Source organism: Strix aluco, chromosome 3 (genome assembly GCF_031877795.1).
Source record: "Strix aluco isolate bStrAlu1 chromosome 3, bStrAlu1.hap1, whole genome shotgun sequence".
Taxonomy (NCBI): Eukaryota; Metazoa; Chordata; class Aves; order Strigiformes; family Strigidae; genus Strix; species Strix aluco.
The window spans coordinates 45043122-45070122 of record NC_133933.1 but is presented as its reverse complement, the minus strand read 5'-3'; the positions used below and the strand labels follow the sequence as shown (position 1 = coordinate 45070122).

The following is a 27001-nucleotide window of genomic DNA, read 5'->3' as shown; positions in this document are numbered from 1 at the left end:
TATTAGCGTGATAGCAGCAACTCCTTGTTACAAAGATAAAGCGTGGTAACTAATGCTGTATAAACCAGCAAGATTTGATCACATGGGTTTAATTTATGGTACAGCAATGCTGTATGCAACAACCCAAGGGTATGCACAGTTGAGTAGCCTTTCCAAAGTGTTCATCAAATGAAAACCAAATGGTGTCAGTCAAACAGTGTCAGCTCGGTTTGGACATTTATTAATGTTGTTGGCAACTTTTTATATAACTTTGAGCGCACAATACTTTAATTGCAGGTTTGAAGCAGAAGTGATTGAGCTAAGCAGCAAAGAAGCTAGAAGAATGTAAAAACAAGTACACAACTCTAGAGATCCAAGTGTCTGTGCCATGTCACTTCACATGATGGTCTTCTCAGAGCTGCCCAAGTTTGTAGTTGCATTTCAGCCTAGATGACATAAAAAAACCTTGAAAAGGTGAGAGATCAAAGACTCACCATCATTGGGAAGGCTGGAGCCTGCTCGCAAATTGTAACAATCAAAAATATACTAAATCGTACTAGCAAGGCTGCTGTGACTGACCAAGGCACAGTTCTAGGAACACAGTCAGGCTTCAAGTGGATACGAAACGTGGAAACCACATGAACAGACAAGACAAAATCCACTGACAATAAATTAACCTGCTTTCTCTGGACCCCTACGTAGGGCCATTAGCCTTCATCTCTTTTCAGGATGAAATAGTGTTAGTGCTTTCACACACAAGAGAAAGCATGGGGTGCCAAAATTTCTGCAAAGGGAGCACAGCTACCTAACAAATGTTTCCTGAGCTCAGATGGCCCTGGCAGCTCCTAGCAGCTCTTCTAGTAACTGTAGGTAGGAACTTGCATGCTATCCATATGTTTTAAAAATGTCAAAACTAATTTCTGCTAATGCCATCCGTTATTGGTTCCTCTGTACTAAAAAGTGTCAGTGACTCAAACCAACTACTGCCATACAGGAAGAATCCATTCCAGCATGTAAACTATCAAGCAAGATTTGGAGATGATCCCTGTGGTACAAACCTGCTACGCTGGACCTGACTACCAGACAAAAGCAATTTGGCTTTTAACAAGATGGCGGGATTACCAACACTCATAGCTGTGCTGGAGTTTATGAAATACAAAAGTGCCCATTTCTGCCAAAGCCATGAATACACACGCATTAGTAACAGACTCAAGTGCAAGGACATTTGCAAACTGAAATTATGTGCTAAAATACTGATCGATCTTCCATGAAACACTTTTTCAGTTACAGATTTCAAAGCAGAAGAATTATGAAGTTGTTTCTACTAAACACCTAGCATCTTAAGAGTGCCTTACTGTATATCTAGCCTTAATTCATCAATAAAAAATGTAATACTATTTACCTATGGGTCTTTGAAATAATGACTACAGATATTGGAAAGCATGTGACTGATTTTATAATGCAAAAGCACACATTACCAGTGGGAGGGTAGTGTCCCTGGGAACACAGACATCCCTCTCTGGAAAGGTATTCATTTCTAAATAAAGTCTACAGACACAGATGTGGTAGAGCTTAGAATTAAAATTTATTGCTTACATATCCGGGTCTGATGAGCACAGAATTTTTGACTTAAGTGAACCTTTACTCCTCTCCCTCTTTGCAAGACAAGCCAGTACAACTCAAGGCCCTGGTTGCCTTCAGAATTTAAATTATAGTGAGGTTTTTTAGGTTTTTTTCTCTATTGGTTGTGGACCTGACAGCCTCATACTGCTAATTCCCTCATGCTAGAGAACTCTGTAAGGCAGGCCATGCCTAAATCTTCTTAAAGTTAGTGTGCTTCAGACTCATAAGAAAAAATAAGCTGTTTCACATTGTGATCTATTATGGTGCCTAATCTGGGGACATTTGTGTGTCCAGTCGAAGTTTTATTCTCAGATTAGGCATCTAGTTTCCTATAGAACCTATAATAAAAACTGGACTGTCAGCAGGTTTGGGTTTTTTTTTTTTGAGCTAAAATATCTAAACTAGGTAGCTAGCAATGCCAATGGAAGGTATGTTGTTTACCCCAGCCCATCATTTGGAATTGCACAGAAGGATTGATTCTGCAGTGAGTTTCAAAATCCTGTCCTATAACCACAAGCTTAAAATAATTATTTCACAAATAAGGGCAAGACATTTCTTTCAAAATGTATCTGGTGGCAGTAGAAGGAGCAGCAGAGCAGGGATTGGAAGCCAGGTTTCTTCCATCCCAAATGAATGTGTGACTGCTACGGAGTCATCTTTAAATGAAGACAGAAATTAGAAGATTTTCTGCAAACTATTAGAGCTCAAATAGGAGGGCCCGAGGGACAGCCACTACAGAATACCTTCTGCACTTTCTAATCCTTTGTGATCGCAAACTCCGTTTTAAAAGTTTAAGATTTTCAATACTAGCGTAAACAATTTGCTTTATATCAGGTGCCTGGCAAGGTAGACAGCTCTTCTTCAAGTTGACAATTTAGAAACCTTCAGACAGAGCAGGATTTTTAACCTCATCTTCTGCAACTCAGGAAGATATTCTGTGTCAAAGACATTCTGTGTATCTATATGTGTGTCTAAGATGTAACAAAAATACTACACACCTGCTCTTTTCAGCCACTTTTCTTAAGGTTGAACATGGCTTACCTTACTTACATTGCAGGATCTAGCTCCCCAACGGAAGCAAGTGAGAAACATTGCATATGAGTTCTCTTGGGATTTAGGCATAAAACCAATGCTGAACATTTCCTTGCTATTAAGACATTAGTGCATGTGTGCACACTTAGCAACATAAACTGAGGTAAAAGAGTTTAGGTGGCTAAACAGGAAGATGTTTACCCAAAAACCAACTATGCACGAGTTTCTGCATCTTACTGTTGCCCAGATATTAGGTAGATACTCAAATGTTTGAATCTTGATGCAAAAGCGGTAACTGCTTCTTTCTTTCAAGGGATGCAACTAGTTTTGGAAATTCTGCTCAGTGTTTCTCATTATGAAGAACTCTGTCAAAGTTATTATTCAGTTCTAAGAGGTAAAGAACATAACGAGATCTTTCATCTTGGAACTGGCTTTAAGATTGCTTGTCATAGGCTGAAGGTTGTTGAGAAAATATCAGGAAACACTCTCCAGCAGCAACTAATAAAATCTAAATCAAAGCATGTATATACCCTGTTGTGGGTACCCAAGCAATAGAAAATAATAATAAAAAAGGAAAAAGGCCTGATTTGTAATAAATCAAAATATAAAAATGAATTTAAAATCAGATGTCAAAGGCCTTACCACTACAATTTTCATTAGCTGCCTTTTGAACACTCTCGTATTTTAAGGTATGGCTTGGGCAGAGTTTTAGAAAAATGTCAACATTTAAAATCTGAAAGGAATGGAAGAAGGGATTTCTCCCCCTTTGTTCACATCCACCTTTGTTTAACTCTATGAAACTCAGATTGAAATTACTTGCTTCCTTCAGGAGGAGTCATCCCTAATCTACTGGTCCTCTCAAAGGATCCTGCTTATTTATTCCTGAAAAATCATAGGGGAAAATGAGTCTATTTTTGGTACTGCTGAATTTTAACAGAGCAGAAGCTTAACCCATCTTCAACACCCTTCCCTCTCACACAGTCTTGAGAATCCAGCCTAGGAAAGACTGACCAAGCAAGCAATGGAGCTACAACTCCATGCAATGCCTTACATAAAATCATCAACTGAACTTCAGCTCTCAAGAGCACTCTATACTCCTATGGAGCATGCGTCAGATAATATTATTTTTATGGTACATTGTGCAAAAACTGGCCATCTGGACAGGCAGGAATCTCTTCAGGATTCCCGCTTGCTCTTGTAGGAATGGAGTGTATTTTCTTTTTTGTCTTTGCAGTGGTTTTACATTGATTCTCAACATTATCTTCACATGAAGAGGAATTAAAGGCTTACCTAGAATCATAGAAAAGCCCAGGCTAGAAGGGTCCTCAGAAGATCATCTGGCCCAATCTTTTGGGGGAAAGGGAGCCTATATGAGATTATCTAGCATCCTGTCCAGTCACATCTTGAAAACCTCCAGTGACAGGGACTCTACCATGTCCCTGGGGAGGTTGTTCCTGTGAATGATAGTTCTTACTGTAAAAAAAAAAGCTTTCTTTCTTGAGATGAATGTACTTAAACACATCTCCTTCCAAATCATTATGGAACTATTAAAACCATCTTTGAAACCAATATAGACCTTTCCCATGCATCAGAGCCAAACACTCATGAGGCCACTCCTCACAGGGGCTTGTCTACTTTCTCCTTAAAATTGCCAGTGATAGTTCTTTCATAATCTGCTCACAGTCCACTGTCCCCATATTTTCTCTAATACTGAAAACAAATATTCTGGGCTAGTGTAAATCAATGTCATCATGGTTTACGCTATTAATGGCTTTCACAAAACCCCAAATCGTCCACAACCCAATCATCTTTTAGGCCCAGAGAAACTTATCAGGAATCACCCTCTCTTACACCTACAGCTTTATCTTTACCAGAGAAAATGTCAATTTCTCCCAGATGGTGAATTCCACATTCCTAGGGTTTACAGTACACAAAGGCTCTAGGTCAAAAAAGGTGCTTAACTCATAGCTTGTTTCATAGAACAAACTATGGACTAATGTTCCCAGGTGATCTCCATCTTTTCTATGACATAACACAAATTTTCCAGTTCATTCAAAATATGACAGCTTCTTCCCATTCTCCCACAACTAGACAGTGAAAGGGAACGTGATTGTGGCCAAAGGTAAGAACAACTCATGTCCTACAGGCATCACAGCTCTAAAACTATGCAACACCTTAATTGTGCCAACAGAAGCAGACAGAATATGGGACTAAACACATTTCATCTGATATATAAACCATATTCACTATTGCTGTCCATCGTGCAACAATTTCATTAAAACAGAAGTACAGGAAAAACCAAAACCACTGAAAGTCCCTAAGCATTACATGAACTCTGACCTTTCTGGTGCCATGATGGATTAAGCCTATCTAAACCAGGTTCCAGTGGTCCTTCCTCCCTTGCCAACTCCAGCTATGCATTTCCTATCTCTGTGTTGCACCCAGCACTTATGTCTGTGAGATCATACACTGAGTAATGCAGAAATCTAATGCAAATGACAATTATGCCAGCCACAAAAAAGCAGACTGTAGCCAAATCAGCCCCCTGAACGGTCTTACAACATGACCACTGGTGCAAGGAAGAAGGCAGGGACAACATAGGGTGGGGAGGGCAAAAAGGAGGCTGGGATCATGCAGCTGCCCAGATATAAACTGATTTAATTTGTCACGGAATGGGATCTGTTAGTGTTTGCAATCTAAAGTGCACAAAGAAAAGCACAAAAAGCTTCTAGAGTTCCACTTTCTACTCCATTCTTTGTCTCCCTGCAATAATATAACTTCTCAGCTTCTCTGTTTTGGTTGTATCTGGTTAAGAGAGAGTGTAATCCTGGGCAAAAGTGCACAAACTGCTCAGTGAGTAACAGCTGCACATGTGATCTAGTGATTAAATCCTGCCCTAGCACAATGACTTTATATTATTCTCCAGTTTCATTGCTAATATTCAGTTTCTGTTAGTTGAGTTTGCTGATTTTTATTTTTTTTTTTAAATCACATTGTGACATGGACAGACTCCTCTTTTCATATCTGCCTCAGCTAGCACTGACAAAACAAAAAAATATTCTTTGCAAACGTATGAAAAATGATTCATGAAAAGGCAGTATTGGAAAAAGAACACAAAAGGAATGAAGCAATGCAAATTGAAGAAAGGAAATCCATTGGCATGTCTTAAAATGCATTAATAATGTCAGCTAAAATAAGATCATAATTAGTAAGGGATTTAGATTCTGTACACGTAAGAAATGATACAACAACCTGCTAATTGGAGACAATACTATTCAAATGTTACTGAGGAACAAAGACTGGTACGTAATTATGTGCAAGGAGTGGGAGGGTTACAAGAAATGTTTCAATCTAGTAGACTGAACCATAGCTGAGAAAAGGCTAAAACAATAACCTTGAAAACAAGCATTAATAAGCTACTGTCACAGCACAAAGAGGATAAAGAAGAACATGTTTGTTTACACAGTGAGCCAAATTTTGCCTACAGGCAGACCTACATTTTGCAAGATAGTCATATACATACACGCATAGTATTTGTATACATATGTGAAAGTGAAATATAGCTTTAACATTAACTACAGAGAGGCAAGACTTCACACCCTAGGACTGCATATTACAAGATGTCCTATAAAAATAACATTATAGTTTATATGCTGTTTATTAATAATTTTGACAACATGAGCTGGGAGAACTTGCATGTGGTTGATTTTTTTAAATTACTAATACACATTTTTAAATTATGACTATAGAAAACAAATGCTCAGATCTGGCTTCTGGTGCCTGTGCTGCCATTAATAATCGCTACTTGTCCCTGAGAGACTGAAACATCAAGCAACCTCACCTAACAGTGATGATGTAAAAAGAAATTCATTAATAGTGTATTTGCGGAGCACTCAGATACCGCCGTGAGAAGCAGCATGGAAAAGCCTATGAGGAAATTAATCATTCTACATTCAGTGCAGGATCTGGCAGATGTGCAATAAAGAAAGCCTGGAGACATACATTAAATATGAAGATAAAAAAAGATTCTAGCCATTAACAGCAGAAATAATATCCCCTGAATGAGCATCATCTGCCTTAGGTATTCAATGTTTGACATATTCTCATTCAATACAAGGGAAAAACTTCTGATTAATGTGGTAAGATTATAGCAAGTACCAGCCAGGTATTCTATGCAAAATATAGAATCTGATAATGTAATTAAAGTCTATCATAAATATATGTTCTGGGACTAGTATTTCCTCATTTCTGCATGCTTAATTTTGCAACTAAATAACACTCCCACAGTGCAGCAATTATTAGCAAGTGTACATTATCTCAGCACTCAGAGACTTCTGTCACCACAGCTCTAGGTGTGTTATGTGTTAGCACAGTAAATCAATCCCCGTTTCATGCTGCAGCTGCTAGATTGCTTCTGTAATCAAGCTATCCCATTTTACAGCTACCTCAAGAGAGTCAGGAAAGCAAAGGCAGGGCAAAAAAAAAGGCTGAACAGTGGTGACAAACCTGCAGGTTCAGAGCTAGTTCAGATATCTGTACTAACATTGCAACTGTAAATTACTAATTTTATTTTACTCTGCATCAGTTCAGTTCTGCTCTCCTGCCCACATAAGTTATGCTTTATCTTACCCCATCAGCTCAAATCTGAAGTCAGAGTTCAACTTTCTCCTCTGTTAATCAGTAGGGACAGCTGCTGGAGAGGAAGGATGTGTAGGGAGGACTCTAGGATGCACCCCTGGGTTGGAAAAGGTCTATCAAAGCTTCTTTCTACAGTACTTCAGAAATAGGGAGAAGAGGCAAGGGGGCTCCATGCATGCCCGTCTAGAAAAATGAAAGATGTGCTAGAATAATCTGCCTGGCAGAAATAGTCTCAACATCTGTGCTGAGATGCAGCAGTGCTGTAACATATCATGGTTCCTAGTACAAAAAACCCCCACTGCATGAGACAATTGGATGACTAAGTATAGTTCTTCAAGCAACCACATATAAATCCATGCCAGTGTTGATAATGACTTTTACCTGGGCTACTTAAGTCAGAAAGGACACACTACCTGAAGATGCAGCATGAGGTAGATAACCATGGGCTGAGGAACTGCAGCACCCTTAAAGGTTCCCAGGCAGTATATCAACAGGTACATCTTGGGTCTGACACCCAAATTATCCCTCATCCTGACCCACCCCAGGAACCAACCCGCACAGCATGGGGGCACAGCTCAGGGGTTCTGATCACCCAGTCTGCTGAAAAGAAAGGCAAAGCTCTTCCACCTTCTCTGTGCAATAGCAACTGTCTCTCATGTTTAGTAGGACAGCCCACTACCTGGAGACAGTCTGACTCTTGCATACAATGTGCCTTGGAAAGAAGAGGCTAGCCTATGCCTACCTAGCAAGGTGAAGGCAGGCTCAGGGCGCACAAACCTCCCAGAGCCCCAGAGGCTATATGTGTGCTTTCTCTCTATGCTACTGCCCATGGCTTGGGCCCCAAGCATATTTGCTGCTTAGGAACAATCAGCTCAGTTTATTAGCTGGCAAGCCACAGAGTAGGGCTTGGACCCTCCTCTGCCTAATTCAGACAGACACCACAAGTGGGAGTTTGGGTCTGTCTGTTCAGCCAAATGTATTCTGGCTCTCCATCTTGAGAAGCTTCAAAACTTGGCTGAGCTATTGATATATTTACTGCTTTCTTTCCCACAAGGGGGACATTTCTATTAAAAAAGGTGCATGGCATACTTTCTAAGACAAATCTGATCAGTTGCAAGGCAAAAGAAAGTTTGTTATTTTCATAAATATGCATGTCCAAAAGATGATGTGCAGTTCCCTTTCAAGGATCACTGATTTCGAGGATGCAGGCGGCCAGTGCTTCACAAGCAAAAAGATTAACAGTTTTAATAAACAGATCTTCCAGGATAGCATAGCAAAGCTTAATGATATGTTTGTCCTCAGCTAAGACAATGGTAGTAGGTAACAGTATTTTTTTTCTCCAGCAGGCATGAAAAAGGCTAATATGTTTTCCATTTACTGTGCTAATAATTTAACTAATGGAAATTGGGGTGGGGTTTGGTTTTTTTTTTTAAGATAGCCTATCAGTTAGCTTCTATTTGACACAAGCAGGACATACTATGAATCTGCTGTTCATACAAGGTCTGCTTATTTCAACATAAAATTAAGACAGCTAAATCTGATTGAATGTTAAAACTAACATCTCTTTTCAGGAATGCAGAATCAAGTATTTACCTAGATTTCCTGGAGATAAAAACCAAACAATAAACCTAAATGCAGGTGAAAGACTTGCAACAGAGCTGGCAATCACCACATCATAATCAAGACATTCTAACAAAAATATCAGAATGTGTAGAAATAAACAAACCAAAATATGGAATTAGAAAAAATCATTCATAGTGAGAAAATCAAGAAGTTATAATATTGATCTTTGAAAAGGTCAGCAGTACACAATGATATCTACAATTACAGGGTTCAAAGATGACAACAAAACTCACAAGAATTACTACATAAAAGTGACTTTTTCTGACAGTTTGTAGCTCAGAGCACTCAAATATATTGATCACTTCACTTGAATACTCTGAAATTTCCTGTCTTAGAAATCTGAACAAGGCATAAGGGAAACTGAATTGTAAAAGCCTGTGTTTTGTTTGTTTGTTTTTTCAAAAATCTCACATGATTAATTCCCACATAAACTGAAGGAAGTGTTAATGACAGGCATCACTCCATTTTCAAGCTCAATTTTTTTGCTCATCTCTTTTTGAAAGAGGATAGGTTTTGCTGTTGGGTATTCTCAACAAATGGTAGCCAAAATGTCTATTGCCAGATACATCAATATAAATGTACAGGCCCTACCTCTCATCTCCTCTGACTCATGGGAACTTGGGACACTAGAATCACAGGGAAAAGAAACCACTTTTTCAAATACAGTTTCACTGACATTGATATTAAAATACCTATTTCTTTTTCAACACATCAGAAAAAGATAATTCCTTACTTGCAGATGTCTCACAAAGCCGAGGTATTCGGTTATCAAAGGATTGATATCACTTTTGGTTACATAACAGAAATAGTCAAAGCCCTGAAATAGGCCACATCGTGAAACGACAGGACTCTGTAGTTATTACATTTAAATAACGTGTCAGTCTTGATCAAAAGATGATCTCTTTAAGGGACCAGGACTTCCATTAGTAATTTTCTTTTACTTGCCCAGTAAGGAGATTACAGGAATTTAAACAAATAAAGATTGATTTTTGTTAGAAAAGGGTGTTCTTTGTACTTTGCCATAACACAGACATGTTATGTTAGGGTGCTGCTACACGTAGCAATTGCTTTGCTTAATTCTTTTTTCAGATTTCCCTTTGTGATCCATACCGTAATCTGTGTCAAAAAGGATCACCATCAAAATACATAGGTTCTTTTTGCCCTTTGGAAAAACCATTCTTTTATCAGATTATATAGATAATTACTGTATCCAGGAAAAGCATGTTTAAGATTGCTAAAACTCCTAAGAGATTCTAATTTCTTTCAGCTTTTCTTAAACTCTCTTTGCTATTTTTCCACAGTTTTCCATAAAGCAACTTTAGTCATGTAGTGCCAGTGTGTAATCCCTCTTTGGATAGGGATTTTAAACCTCAAAACAACAATTAGGAAAGCAGGCACCTAAGAAATACCCATAGCACAGAAACCCTTTTCAGTTGGCTAAATCTGACTGATGGTCTATTTTCCAGTGCTTCAGAATCATCAGTAGCATAGACATGTTGTTTTATTCATTTATTTTGCTATTGCTCAAAAGAGGAAACTATCTTGTCCCACAAGGTATGACAGCAGTCTCTCAGGTTACGTTGCCTACCATTAGAACGGCTATAGTGAGTTTAAACATATATCTAATCTCTGCACCACCTTTTTAACCACTTGCAAACTGCAAACATGAACTACAGTAACAGAGTTTCAGATTTCTGACAACTATGAACCAGACAAATCTGAAAGATTATAGGGTAACAGTTCTAAACCAATAGTGTGCATTTTATACATCATCTGAGTCTGCATTTTAAGTAAAAGGAACATTACGTAGCAGTCAATGGCATAACAACATAAAGACCTTGGTCTTACCCTTTGTTTTCAAGTCGTTTAATACCTTTGATTCTACAGGCAGTATATCGCTCACCAGTTTTATCTCAATATTTCGGGATGCCAGTTCAAGCAATTTTTCAAAAAGACGCTGACCCTGGGAAGAACATTAAAGAAAGCAGAAGTTGTAAGACACAGAATTGTTCAAACAGCATATCATAAACCCAAACAAAAACACATTGTACAACCGCTGAGTAAATATGTTCCTAGATGTGGTTAAATCTACCTTAAAGATTAGCAACTCAATCAACTTTTTTTGGAGAAATACTGTTTTGAAGGCCAAACATGCTTCTTCCTTTTCCCAGATTGTGCAATACTATTGATGACAGGTGACATGCAGAGAATGAAGTGTTTTTATGCTGCATAAATGTATTTTTACATTTACTTTCTTCTATATAATTACATTATGTTAAATCAGGATAAAAAGTCCAAGGAAAAGAATTTATTACACTTATTCTGTATTGAATGCTTGTTTTGTAAGTTGTTCTAACCATAGTACAATACAGTATTCAAGTGGTCACATACTCATCTTTAGATGAGCTATACCAGGGGAGAAAACAATGATCTACGTGTATTTCATACACTTTCCCTTTTGACACTATTATAACTTTATTATTTAAGCCCTATTTCTAACACAGAAAAGAGAATCTCATACTGAGCCACAGTATGAGATTTAAATTGCTCCTTTTTTCCAAGAAACAAAGAAAAAGTAGACCTTCTGGTTGCATAGTACATGCTTAATTTTAGATTCAGTATTTTAACTTAAAGAAAAATGCTTACTTAGAAGCATCTAAGTACACAATGTCAAGAATAAAATATCTGGTGTACCATTACTGTGCTGTATTACTACAACCACAGTTAGAGGCTGTTTCCTTGCTGACATTCTACCTTGCCACAGCAGACACCAGTTAGTTAGCCGTTGAATACGCAAAAACTTTAGGGTATGCAGTTGATTAGCCTGCCTACCTACACAGTTCACTTTAGATTTGATATAATGTTGGCCCCAAGGTAAAGCTAAACCAAAAAAGCAACAGTCATATTAACTTTCAAACAAACAGGTAGAAGACAAAGCTTTCCACAGGATCATGTTAGATTAATTCTCTATACAAACTGTTACTCTAAAAATCTTAAAAGGATCTTTCTGTTCAGTGAAAATGGCCATAGCAAAAGCAGTTTGGGATGATGCCGTCTGACACAGTATGTACTAACAAAACCTCAGACATAAGCCCTCCTCTCACATTGAACCCAGAAGCAACAGACAGTGGAAAGCCACCCTTTGCTCTGTAATTGCCTGCATAGATTGACACTTCGAGCGTTGCTAAGCCTTAAGCATTAAGCAGTCACAGAAAGTTGCTCTTCACCTGTCTACAGTACAGATCTGTTTTTTAATATTCTCTTATTTTGAATATATGTAGCAAAATAAGAATACCCACCCTCCTGAAAGCTAGCTTTCTCAAAATTACAGAGCAGCCAGAGGCTGCAATGGAAACACAGAACTACCATTTATGTTTTACTTTTGTAATATATGCCTGCTTGCTGGCTCAAATCCACAGCACAGCTTCCTGCTCATCCAAGGCCTCACAGGAGCTTAGTAGTCAGTAAAATACTGCTATAGTAAAAGCATTAGACCATAGCTACCAGAACAGGAAAACAAAAACATGCTTTGCATGAAGCTCCAAATGCTTCTTAGATTCTGCATTTCTTGAAGTGACTAGATAGTCCCATATGTAAGAAATAACACCCGTGATTTAACTCACACACCCAAAATACCTTACTGAGTTGCTGTGAAAGTCAAGGAGTGGCTATCCCTCACATTCCTCATGAAGCTAAAAGGATCTTTAATTTTCAAATCAGTGACTGTCTTGGGGTTTTTTAAAAGGAAAAGAGAAGCAGATGTTACCAGAGGTAAGAATTAATCAGATAATAGTGTGGAGGGGGTGGATGCTGCATACAGAGTTATGCAGCAGCTCCATCGTGATCCCGGGGAAGTTGAAGGGCACCGGCCAGGATTCCTGAGTGCCCTGCTCCCCCCAAGAGGGTCTCTCCTGCAATTGCTGCGGACTGGCACTGGTAGACTCTAACCGAATCTGGGAACAGCACTCACTGTGCTGTTGTCTGCCAAGTTCCCAGCCCATACCTTGCCCTATCACCCAGCTCCCCCAGGGTGACAGGTTCCTGACATGCCAGAGCTCAGGCTGCCTCTGGACCCACTTCTTCCGGATCCACTGGCTGGAGACCAACAGTTTTGATTTTCATTAATTATATCTTTGCAAAAAGTGAGCAAGGAAAATTAAGGAATAACAGGCTTGCATGACATTAAGTAATTAATTAATTATGTAGAAATTGCTACTCAGAAAGGTTCTATGTGTTGATTTAATTTACTAGGTAGAAAGACAAACAGACACACACTGGTTTTATCTGGGTTATCTGTAAAAACTGATTTTGACTAGAAGCATAGAGGAAAGTTATCACAAAAATAAACATGGAAAAAGCATTCATAAATTTGATGGAAAGTGATTTGAGTTATCTATATGAATTAATGCATTAACTGTTCGGATAAAGAAATGCTTAGAAAGTTAACATCTAAAGCTCATAAAATTAATTGTTTCAGGAGATGGTTCTTTACCAGTTTTTTTCCCCATGGTAATTGTTTTTGGACATTATTGCCATTTCTACCTGCACAAGATTTTATTTACATATGATTTACAAAAGCTTTGATAAACAAGCCTGGACTTTCTGTATTAATTTTAGTTTGGACAAAAAAGAACACGGCAGTGTTTCCTGAGTTTTACCTGTCTTAGCATGCCCTGATACAACCAGCACGGCATCCTTGATGGACCACCTGGCTGTCTCTTACAGGCCATGCTGCCAGCTGAATGGTCCATCCTATGGGTGAATAGATCACTTGGAATGCAGCCCTGCATTCCAATGGAGATACCTTCTCTGAAAATGCATCTCTTTTCCCATCAGGAAAACCACAACCTATATACTTATAGTTCATAAACGGTAAAACCTCAAATTGATAAAACAGTTAAAGCATCTCTGAGTAGTGATGGTTAAGACTAGGAGTACACTCTACTCACCACAAATATGTGCGTTTATACAGGTATACAAAAAACACCACCTGGTGCCAGAACTGTAAAGAATTCCCTCTGTTTCATCTCTAGCTGCATCATCCCTCAGCAGGCATTCATACACTCACCAAAGCTTAGTCTAGACACTCCAAACAACTATGAAAAATTCACAACTTGCATATAAAAAAATCTGTTCATACTATAGTAAAGTAGGGTACTAGAAATTCTTCCTTCATTACTGAGGTACCTGGCCTTCTTCCCCATTAATATTACTTTGAAACACAGTTTCTATACTTCCTGACATGTTTACTTGCAATTTTACTGTTTTGTTCTATGAAAGAGAAAAAAGACAGGACAGAAGGTCTGAAGAGTTTTGTCACTGCTGTCAGCACATTTGAAATGTTTCTGTTGAATACAAACCCTCATGCTGTCACTCAGACCACACTCCCTTGCGAGACAATACCAGACTGCCGCACAACTATGTGACAGCGATCAGAATCATTTCTACATATCCAGCTTGTGAGGACTGAGAAATGGTAGCAGCCAAGTGCTATGAAACTGTAGCATGCTACCTTATATCATATCTGCATTTTAACAAACAATACCACCAGAAATCTGCCTATCCTGATAAAATATTCTCTTACACTTTTCACTGGGCTGTTTCAAAAAACCTACTGAAAGTGACAAAATAGCATGTAAAAAGTGTTTATCACATGAACAAACTGACATTCTCGCAGTCGCTTTAAACTACCATACATCTGAAACATCAATCCCAATGCCACCTGGTGAATTGAAAAAACAAGGAAGGTATCACTACCAAAAGGCCCCAAAAATTGCCCCTAAAGTTATTGCTTAGCAGTCACTGGGCAGACTGATTCTAGTCTGGCTGATTTCCCTTGCCTGATGTCTTTATCAGCATGTGTTCCTCATTAAAAATAAAATAGGGGAGATATGAACATAAAACTGCTATATTTATTGAAGTACTCTAAAATTGAATTATTGTGCTCTTCAGTAACTTAGATTGTAGGAATCTAAACTGTAGGAGTTTAGACAATTCTTAGCTTTCCCTTTCCACAGAAATAATACCAGTTACTTCCAGATTATTCTTCTGGATTTATTCTATATAATTCTACTGATATTTGTCCTAATATTTGTCTACTAATAGTTGTCCTATAACCAAGCCTCTGGGTATATCTATAAAATACTGCTAAAAATTGTATCATGCTGTCAGAAACCAATAGAGCAAATAAATCAAGAAATCCTAACTTTCACTTCTGTTATTTAATACAGAACAGAGAAACTCAAACGCTCTCCTCAAATTCTTCTAGCAAAGCAGCTAATGAAAAGGGAGGGAATGTGCTTTCCTTTTAAAACCTCTCCTTTTTAAATTTCTTTTCTATGCCTTAGTCTGTACCAGCTGCATCAGGGAAATGCCACCACCTGAAGAGGAGAGTTGTTTGTGTAAAGATGAGCTTACAGAAAAGAAAATACACTGTGGTCTCCACAGCTGATTGCAGCCAATTTCTGCTGCTAGCTGTTAGGTTTGGAGATGTGCTCTTCTTTGTACTTATTTGCGTTTTTTAATACTTGTCGAGGACAGATACTTAAACTCTGGCATTAACATTTGTTCTACCAAATAAAACACTTAAGATCCTTGGGCAATGCATGTCGGAGTGACACATGACTCATCATCAGAGATTCATTACAAAGCTAGACAGCTGGCTTACATGAGACATATCATCAGATGGAGTAGGAGACTTCTCCCACCAAGCCATTTGGGAACTGCACAATAGGTAGATAAATAAAGTCAGAACCATCTATTTTTTTATGTGATTTTGTAAAAAGCAGATGCACATCTACCCTTCAATCATTTATGGTCATCCAAATAGTCATCCAGAGAGAATTGTGCCATACTCATGGCAACGTCAATAAGCAATGATGGCATTAATTCTTATTTGTGAAACATAAAATGAAATAGGTCAGGAAGGACTTGCTGGAACTATAAAAGGTCACTCTAAATTAAAGTTTCTAAACATAAGATAAGCCAGAGGAAATGAATTGTGAAAAATCATAAAATTGGCATGATTCTATGTTCACCTCTCTCTTCACCACAAATGAATTAAAAGCTATCCTCAAAAATTGTGTTTCCATTTTCCTCTGATACCTCTAATCATCAGATTGCCACAGGAGGAATCACACATTCATATTCTGCAAAAGTCTCAAAGCCTCTACATGACAACTACCCTGCTATCTTGAAAATGCATAGATGACAACGCAAAGTCACCAAAACACATGGTTTTCTTCTGAATAAGAAAAGCAGGTGTAGAAAGCCTACTCAGTAGTTTGCCAAACATATATTTGTTTACTTGACTGCAGAAGCACACAAAACACTGCAGCAACATGTGTTTGCATTTGGAGACTCCAATTTAGCAAGACTTATGAGCTCAGACAGTTAAGCATAGCAGTTGTGACCTGGACAGCTCAGTCAGCAATGACTGTTTATTTAGATTTATAACAAGAAAACATGGACAGGCAACTGCCAAGGACACTAGGTAACACACCCACAAACAAAAAAGAAGAAAACAGAGCAGGAAGTTCTGCAATTTTAGATATGCACATGTATACATATATAGTCCAATATACATTTGGACAAAATATGACCATATGGATGATACGTATATTGGGCATGTGTATATATATGCATGCCTGTATATAAAATTGCAGAATTTTCTGCTGTATTTTTCTTCAGTACATATATTGGACATACATATGTATATATATAAGTATGCATGTGTGTATGTAGCTACACAAACACAGAAAAAGTAGCTAAACCTTGTAAATAAGAAAAAAATCTAGCCTACTCAGCTTTCCTCCTTCAAAAACCCATATCTGTTGAAGTGCTCTTGTAGAGAACCTTGTTTTGCAATATGCCTTGAATATTCATAAAATGAAAATTGCTAGTTATAGAGCAGGATGTGGGTCCATATGGAAAATGGTTATGTCCTTGGTTTCTGATAAAACAAGAATCATTCAAGGAATGACTAAAAGTTACTCACTAAGCACCATACTACCTGGAAGTTTTGTATCTCAGCCCCTTACCTTTCATAATGCTTCTGCTATTTTGAGGCAAATTCCCCTGAACTCAACTTGCAAAGACTTGAGAACATTCAACTTACACTTCAGAAAATTACTAGATTACAATTATTGAAGCTCCTCTGAAATTTCACTTTCATTTTACAAGTGGTGAAAGCAGATGTAATGATACAAGTTTTCTCCTTTTCCTTTCACACACTAAGCTTTGTGTACATTCTCTGGGGCAGCGATTTGCCAAGAAACGCTGTCTCTTGGCAATTTCTTTAGCAATTAGACTGGCCAATAACAGTATAGTGTTTTAGCATGAATAGACAAGCTTGACAGAGAGATCTATCAGCTGTTCAGCCCACACTGCTGTACAAATGAGGAAATGACTGGAATATTAATTACCTTTAAACAGAAGTAATTACTCACTTTTGTAAGACTACTAGCAGGCAGAAATAGATAACTAGAATAGAATATTATGGAAAAGGTTTCATTTTTCTGGCTTTAACAGTGCATTTGAGGATGAAAGAGCAAATCCACTTCTTACATGTCTCTTCTTCCTTTCCGTGCTCTGATATTCAGCAGTATCTTACAGTTTTTACTTTGCATGAGAATGTGGAACAGTGAATGGATTTGATGCTTAACTACTGAAATCCCAATTTCCAGTTTGCTATTTTTGTCTTCTGGGATTTGTTAGGCTCTGCTGGTTTTGAAGCAAATGACATGTTGAAATTTTTTCAGACAAAACATTTTTAAAAGATTCATGCACATACCAATTCATGCACATCCTAAAAACATCTAAGGCACTATCTCTTTGAATTCATCTGCTTGAATGACAATATATGGGTTTGATGTTTCTTAGGCAATAAATTTAAATACAGCTTAGCTGCAGAATTACACTGTGAAAAATCTCAATATTTTGATACTCAATAAATTTATTCACAAACTATATTCCAATATTTATAAGCATTCTAAAAGGAAGGGTTTGCACTACATTTTCCATTTCGCTGCTCATTTCAGATTTTCACTCTTTTAAATGGACATGCAGCAGATTTATTCTGAAGAAAAGTTAATGTATGCCATTCAATTAGGCTACAGGACTCTTTCAAAAGAAGTAGAATCCAGTTCATGATTTGAAAACACAGGCTATTTGCAGTACTATCTTTAGTTGCTCAGAATACCAGTCTTTGTCTATCATCTACCAAAAGGTATTTTTTTACTGCACAGCATCAACAGAACTAGAGAGTAAACCGAAGTGCTTATGACATAGTATGATAAGAGTTGATTCCTTACAGTTACCCAGCTGTCATTTTAACCACCTTTTGTGTCAGCTGAGAGGCTTCTTTCAGCAAAGAATCCATTTTGTGGAAAGGAAGAGATACTATCAGCCTATCAATTCTTTGATACCTTAGTTTCACAAGTGATACTAAGTGGAAACCTGTCCTTACCATATTTCTAAGAGGATTGCTCTGAAGAATAAAGTGTTTGTTGGCACAGCATCATTGTAATAATGCATGTCTGTCTTATTCACTATGATTTATGTTTTCTCCTATTGCTCTTAATTGCAGAAGTCTTGAACACTGCTCCCTCCTAAAGTTAATTTTGAAAAGCTATGAGAAATCATCTGATACTACATTGTTCTTTATGAGTGTAATTCTATCCCTCTATTTGGCTACAGAATTAATCCACATGCTTGCTCTTTTACTTCATCAGTTGCATCAAACAGAAAATAAGTGTATAGATTTGTGGATATTCCCAAATTATGGATGTATTAATACAGGTACAATTTTGCAGGTTTCTTAAGATTACAACAATGACATCCTCTCCTAAGATGGAAGGGATATGAATATGTATTGGATGTATTATCTAGTCCAAGTGTGCCACTGCTCTCAGAAAACTATTGTATTGGCAGGAAAATCCCCATAAGAAAATGTTTTTTTAGACTACGCAAACAAAAAGGTCTGCTACAGGGAAGGACTGTAGCTCTAAAAAAATTAATAGTGAAACAACAAGAACAGATTCTCAAAGTCCCACCCTTTTGTTAGGCTAGAACATACCTGGCATGCTGATGGATGACTGTGATTGAGGTCCCACTGGGAAGATACTATGTCAACAGACTTTTCAGCCATATTAAGCAAATTCATCCAGCCTTGGAAAAGAGACAAATGGGATGGTGCACTGTCTGAATAGTTGATCCCTTCAGGAATATTTTCCACAAGAGCAACCCTGAGAATAGATAAGGAAAAAATAACCACTTAACAAAAGCACTTTTCTTTAGTAAAAAGTTCCAAATTGTAAAGAACATCAGGTTTTAGGCCTGTGGTTCAACATCTGCTCCCAGAGGCTCTCAGCAGTGTGCCACCCTGCAACTCACTCTGAAGTTGCTGACTGTCATGCTCCGCACTTCTCAAAACAATAAAATGCGGAAATGACCTACTGTTAATGCAGCAAAGCCAATTAAGCTTTTGAAAAAAGCTCTGCAAAATTAGCTTAAACATGGAAAAACTTACTACTTCTAACACAGTAAGTGGGAATCAGGCCTTAACGTGAGGATGGGAAGAACAAAAAAATTTCTTCTTGCTTTGCCACTCTCATCTTTGCATTTAATTTCTTCTTCTCTCTAAGCAATGTGGCAAGACATACACTGCCTGCATTCTCTTCAGTCTGCTTTTACAGCTGACATTTTATTACACTGCAGTCTCTATAAATGAATTCTCTTTCCAACTGCTCTAAGCTACCTAATTTTTATGGTTTTGTTTACCTGTATAAGGCTCTAACTGGGATCCAGTGGTTAAGAAAAGATTATGCCCTTTTAATGTCCTATTCTTTTTGGTAGGCTCCTTGATCTTATTGTTTGTATTATTCAAAATACTTGTAAATTACATTACATACATTCACACTGATCCAAGAAGCTAAACAAACATTGTAGTAAACTGACAGTTCAAAATATGGTCCTCTGCTTCAGGGAAATGATGTGTTTCATTCAGCATGCTGCCTCACTGCTAGATGTCCTTAAATTGCAGCAGGTAAAGCTCGTCTCTACACTCAATAGAGGAATCTTAAAAATAAACGCAAGTCACACAAGTTTCCCAACTCTGTCTTTAGGTAAACAGTTGAAATTTTCAACTTATCCAAGTGGCACTTCTGTAAGTGCCACCAACATCTGCCACTTTTACTGTGAATCATACAAACTAGATTTAGGAAAGCTGTAGTAGGAACTTGGAGAATACTCCTTTTTGTTGTATCCAAGTACATCAAGTATTTCCAGACTGTTTCTGTACTTATTAATAGCATTAATTACCAACTCCAGCAATATGAATATAATTTGTAAACTTTTTTTAAGTAAATCATTAGTACAAATCTGTAGTATAAATGAGAAATGTACAATTTCTGACCATTAGAAAAACAGATTAGTGCAGTATCTTCTGTTAATTCAGTTCACCCTACAGGGTCACATGGAAACTTTTACAGCTATTTCAGAATATCAAGCATGTTTGTGAAGTTAACCCATTAAAAGACTGAAGATTAGTAGTCTTTTAACAGTATAAATAAAACCCAGCAAGAACTGTGATAAAGTAAACCTGTGGTAATTATCACATTCTTACTTTCCTGGCCTGGCAAAAAATTCCACCTCACCCCACCCCCACCCCAAACCATAACAGGCACAGCTCCTCTTTTCATTAAACATTCAAGTATGTTCTTTCCTTCCCTAAAATCCGTCAAACAACATACATATCAATAAGCTACAATTACTGATGATGTTCTCCACAACACACTTTGAACACACTATTCTATTGATTAACATTAAACTTAACTGCATTACAGTAACAGTTGCAACACCAGTAAATTAACTGCAAAAGGTTAAAAACACAACTTGATTTTTTAATGTTTTCAAAGTATGTTTTATTCTAAAACATTCTACCTACCTTGTTTACAAGCTTTTCAAAATAACTAGTGCCCTAAAAATTTAGAGCCCTTATTAGTCTATTAGCAATGCCGTACTTTTAAAAAGAAACTATTTTACTCTAACACTCAAAGTTTTAGACTCACTTCTACTGCATCTAATCCTGTTACAGAACTTAATAAAACTCTTGTTAGATCCCTTGAAAGCCTGGCTAGTTCTTTTTCAAAAGTTTACATTACTTATCACATTGCAGCTCTTAGCAATTTCCATGTTCCCAGAGCTGTTTTATGGAGAGCTGTAGGATGCCCACCTTCAAAGAGCAAGATATCGAAGCACAGAAGATAAAGTGATCTCTACAATGACATTAAAAAAAAATCCCAACAATCTAGTGGCAAAATGAGAAATGAATCCATGTCTTTCTGGCCTCCTCCATCCCCTACCCAATCACACGTAGATACAGGAGAGAGTTATTTTGAATATTCTCCAAAGATATTCTTTATATCAAATGATTATGCAAAAAATAATCTATCAAATGTGGTTCTGATTTAGCTAGAAATTAAAAATGCACAGCACTCCTTTAATACAAGATGTAACCAAAACTTCTTGACATTAGAATATTGCCTGACATACACAGCATTTTCTGGTTGGACCTATGCAAATAAATATACAGGAGCCCAACAACTGATAGGACTGAATCTGTCCCGGTCACTTCAAGTGGCTTGCAGTGGTGTTTCCCATGGGCTGTACTGAACTGCTGTTTCACTGGAAAGCATTAGCTTAACTTCCATTCTTTCACCTCTGTCTGACAAGTTGAAAGCTGCCAAAAAGGTAACACTGTCACAGAGTCACAGAAGTGCTGAGATGATCTGGAGATCGTGTAGCTCAACCACCCTTGTCAAAGCAGGGTCAATGACAACATGTTGCTCAGGACATTGTCCAGTCATGTTTTGAATATCTCCAATATCTCCAAGTCTAAGAAGCTTAACATATTATATTTGAGATCAGGGCCCTGATCCAGCCAAATACATACATATTTATTTCTGAATCATTGACTTCATGTTATTTAGGTCCAAAGTAGGGGGAAATGCTGTGTGTATATATATATATTATAAACCCAGATTCCAGCTATACCTTAAAGAGTAACGTAGGAAGAGCTGCAGGTGTGGGTCACTGCTCTATAGATACATTTGGGTACAGATACCATCAAGATATACAGAAAAGTTGGGCTCTTCCTCCTGTTCCACAGGTTAAAACCATTTACTTATTCAAATAAAGTAGCAAGGCAAATTTGCTGGGCAAAAGGAAATTCATCTCCCTTTTAAGAAAGGGCCCTTCTCAGGGAGAAGGTGCCTCTTGGTAAAGAAGTTTGTCCTGACTGTTGGACTGAACTTGCTCTTCACTAAGAGATAAGCTCCCAATTTTTCAATATGCATACTGTTCATCAGGCCACAGCACTAGCACTAAATAAGGAACGTGACTACGCAGCTCCTGCCATTTTTATAATTTGGGTTTGATTATATAACAGAAGCCAAACGCATTCCAGTTAGCGAAACTGTTATTCAGAACAGATATTATCTGTTAATATATTTCCTAGTCTTTTGTTTAACCAAATAGTACGTACTTTGTGTTCTTTAGCAGACAAAGACATTTCATCTAGCTAGGGCACTAGTTAAAATGTTGTTTTCAGAGTTTAGACTTCCCTTTAATAATGAACTGATTCTGCCAAAACACCCCAATATATTCCTCTACCTACTCAAAAACTCAACACCAAGCTCAGAAGTTAAAAAAAGTCAACTACTAAGTTTCTAAACTAAGTGATTTTGCCTTCATAATCTTCTCTTTTCCTTTAGCACAATAGCAAAGTTCCAGTGCTTAGTCAAGAAGAGTTTTGTTAAAACTTCTGTGCAAAAGTTTGAGTTTGCAAGCCCCGATTCCATCAATAAAAGCTAAATTTAGCTCTTATTTTTTGTTGCAATATGACCCACAAAGAGGTTTTTAAAACTTGTTATCACAAAATCTTCCAGGAGAGAGGGTCATTCACAGACCCTGAGGAAGATCAGACATGGTGACATAATTTATTCTGCAAAAATGGCATATTGACAAAGCAAAACAGAACAAATGTAGCATGGCAATTAAACGGACTTTTCCTATGTTCAAAATCATTAGCAGATAACCTTACACCTGTTAGATGAGATGTCCTTCCCTGATTTCCTGGTACTGTTAAGTATTTCATCTGATTAATGCAAACATAGACTAGCCCATTCAGTTATATAGCTGAATATTCTCAAACCTACCTCACACAGACTGAGAAACCTGAAAGTAATATTACATGATTTCTGTGAAGTTATAGAGAGAGGCAAGGGTCAGAGCTGAGATTCAAGCTAACCAAAATGTGGTAAGCAGTGTAACAGTATTTAATGTCTACCAAAGAATAGATATTGACCTCAATAATAAGACCCTTCTGAGCTCAGCTACATGACTTTAGCAATTCCAAGTGAATTTTGTCCAAGGCTAAGGACTGTTCTTCATCTTTGACAGTTCTTTGGTCAGAAAGTGAGAAGGTTTGTTTCTGATCTCACACTAATTTTTTTCCTCTGAAGGAAACAGAGATACTCTTAATTTAGCATCTGGGTTAATTAGAGTAGAAAGAAGGCTAGGGCAGTGAAAATATGCAGAGGCTATATGCCTGTCTCTTGAATAACCTTGGGGTTATTGGGAAAAATTTATAGCTCTGTCTGCTGAAAAGTTTAGCTGTAATGATTACAAAAGTATAAAAGGTAAGTTCTTTTGATAGTTCAAACTTCACACCATATTAAAATGATAAGCTGTAGAACTTTATTCACTACAGTTTGTCTCAATCCAGAGTCATACACTAAAGAAAATCCAGGTCATATGCACTGTCTCTACAACATCTGAATTTACTCACCATTAAAGGGAAGAAACATGATAAGAAAACACTGCAATGATTTCTATGAGAGAATAAAGAAATGAAAAATGAATAAAGGCTATCTTTGTCATAAGACTGCTATATTTCATACAAGGGAGAGATAAAAAGAAAAAAGAAGAAAGAGGGAGGAGGGAGGAGGGAGAGAAGAAAAAAGAAGAAAAAAAAGAAAAGAATACTAGGAAAGGTGCATCAGACCTGCCCCTACACCAGGGTCCTAGTTAAAGATACTTTCTTGTGACCCCTCTCTCTTAATCCAGAAGCCCTGGAAACACCAACCCCAGCCCTGAAAAACCACAGCTCCTCACAGAGTTCCAGCTCCTCTTTTCTTATAGCCCCATAGTCTTAATATCCATTCAAAACCTACCATCTTTCTCAGACCAGTGCTTTCAGATGAGGCTTTCACCATATCACCTTGAAACCCTCCACTTTCTTCTACATCATTATCACTCCTACCACTCTTCTCCCTCAGATCTACTCATTAACTGTCATGCTAGCCAAGACCATCTTCTCTTTAGCTCCTCAACGGAACCAAAGCTCCAGCTCTTGTTTCTGAAAAGAATTAAGAAATATCCTTCTAGATAGGGTATAATTACTATTTCAAAAACATGCAGAACAAACTCTCTTTTCTGGCTTCAGAGAAGTGTCCTAAAATAAGAGAAAGTACAGCACAACTTATCAATATATTTGGATATTCCCCTTAACAGTCAGTGGTAAGGATTTGGAAGATCAAGTGCTACAATTCTACTTGAGATCAGACTCCAGAGCATAAAGGTATGCTGTGTATTTGGATAATTACATGACATATCCGGTAAAGAAAAATTAAACTGTGCATGATATGAAATATTTACTCTGTAATTAATTACATCTAATTCTTCCAGTATGAGAAGTTACAAAATCTGCTAGCTGTTGATTTCAATTTTAAATAAAATATGTCTGACACACTAAAGTAAATTCATGACTGAACACAATGGTTAAAAGTGAAATGGAGAACAGGTAAGATTGAATTTAAAATGTACCGTGAACTCACATTAAGTACTCAAAAGCATCTAAATTATTAGCATCTAACCGAGAATATCCCAAGCTCTGTAACATTCCTCTAACACTGATAATCTCAACTGGTGAGGCACATGTATGTGCGTTTGTACAAGTGCATACGCCTGAGTATATGCACACTACAAAAGCTCTTTGCTGACATTTACTTGTCTGCTTTTTCAATTTTAGTCATGAAGACTTTGATCTCCAGAGACAAAATCTTGGGATGCTGAATGCTTGGTTTAAGACTATGCTTTGAATTAGATCTGCAGGGAATGCAGATTAAGTTCACATTTATAGTATTAAATATATTTTTCTGCAGACATGCAGCATTGAGCTCCAGGTACAGTGTTTTATCTGAACATTTCTGAGTATGTGATAGAGAAGACCAGTGTGATGTTTAAACAGGAAAGCTGCTCTCAGTGCCTCCCTGATGAATACATATTTTCAGCATGTAATCATACACTCAATGATAAAACACTGCAATGAGCATATTAACACTTATTATTTTAAGAATTAAACTGTGCTGGAATTTTAGACACACATAGTGCCAGCCTCTGTTTTGAAGAAAGACTCTTCATCTCTTGATTGTCGTTATATTCAGAATCTGGTAACCAGTAATGAGATATGAGGGTAAAAAGGTAAAAATCTGTCGCACAGGAAGTCCAACTAGATGGTCTAAAGCAGATTTCCTAACTTTCCTGTCCCTGGACATGTGAATTGCAACCTAGTGGGATAAAAGGGGAGTGGTTTAACAGGGTGGATGGTGTGCATGTAAATGGGACTACTAAACTGTTGTGTTGGAGCATATAATGAAATAGTTCTACGGCTACAGCGTGCAGCGAAGCAGCATTCCTTCTAGCTGTGCTGCCTCAAGCCAAGGAGGCACATACTGGTCCTGGGCTTCTGCTCTTCAGCACAGTAGTCAGTGACTCCTCAGTCACACTGCTTACCTGGGCCAGCGTGGATGCCAGCAGGGCACCCTGGCACAAGAAAGGGCCACAGCATTTTACATTTCAAATACAAGACATGCAGATAATTTCCTAAATAACATGTAGCTAGAGCCAGTTAAGCCATCCTGCATCTACTGCAAACAGTTTGACAGATCTAAACAGTGGCCTAAATTCTGTGAATACCATCTGTGACTCAGAAGACACAGGCCCCTTCAGCCAAGTGAGTGGCCTGATCTTATTTAACATGCAGCTGCTGGAGGTGGCTGTGGTACAAGAGTGGGAATAAACAGCCCTGCAAACTTCAAGTGTTCACTTGAAGCACTTCAGATAACGCCTAAAATTAGAAGTTGCCTTTCAGCTTTCCCCTTCTATGGCTGCCCCTTCTTTGTACTTAGTCTCCTTTCAATTTTTCTTATCAGTCCACAGAAGCAATTGAAGTATGCTAACTATATGCCAACACATATTTTAAGTCCTCACCACTTAGGCCTTTTTATGTTTTCCATAATCAACTTGGAGATCACTTTGCTATTGCTATTCCCACATAATTGTTTTTGTGCCCACTCATCATGATGTCTACAAGCCAAATACAGTGTGCAGACATGCACAATGCATCCATCAAGCTTGGCAAATTTTATGTGCTAGATTCTTCGTTGGTACAATATAAAAGATAAGAATTTCGGTCAGCAGTTATGTCAATGAAACAATATTGGGTTTTACCAGTTGAAGATTAGACTCAATTCTCTGGGCCTACAGAATAAATAACTAGAAGCACTCCAGGAATACCTCTTCTCTTTGGACTGCCCCATGGATTGTTATGTAAGAAAAAGATTATTCCCTTCCTCTCATACCATCATCTTCAGAAAGAACATACCAACAATAAAATCCTGCTGTTTCAGCTTCCCTCAAGTGATGTGCAACACAATATTTGTGTTATAACATACCGTAGACACATAAGTTTCATAAGAAGGACCCACTATAGAAAAACACAAGTCATCTAAGGTTTAAAACTGTGAATGATTTCTAATTAAATGTATTTTAGGTGATAAAATGAAATTTAGACAGATGTATTTCAGATGCAACTTCCAATTCTCAAAGGCAAAACTATATCCAAAACGGGAAAGAATTGACCAGATGTTTTACAATATCACTTCAACCTACTGCAGACAATATTTCCCTTATGCCAAAGCAAGTCTGAACCTCAGTCAGAAATCCAGTCTAGCCTGCCATGACTACTTTAATACTGGAACCAAGA

At 37.7% G+C, this 27001-nt stretch overlaps 1 protein-coding gene across 1 annotated transcript in view; it reads right to left on the bottom strand.

Annotated features, from left to right (window-relative positions):
• PLD5 (phospholipase D family member 5) overlaps nucleotides 1–27001 on the bottom strand; it is a 187067-nt gene that overhangs the window by 52130 nt on the left and 107936 nt on the right. The window contains exons 3-4 of the mRNA XM_074818374.1: nucleotides 18971–19139; nucleotides 10744–10858 (exon numbers count right to left, since the gene is read on the bottom strand). Coding sequence (XP_074674475.1) covers nucleotides 10744–10858; nucleotides 18971–19139 — 284 coding nt within the window. The remainder of the gene's footprint in view (nucleotides 1–10743; nucleotides 10859–18970; nucleotides 19140–27001) is intronic.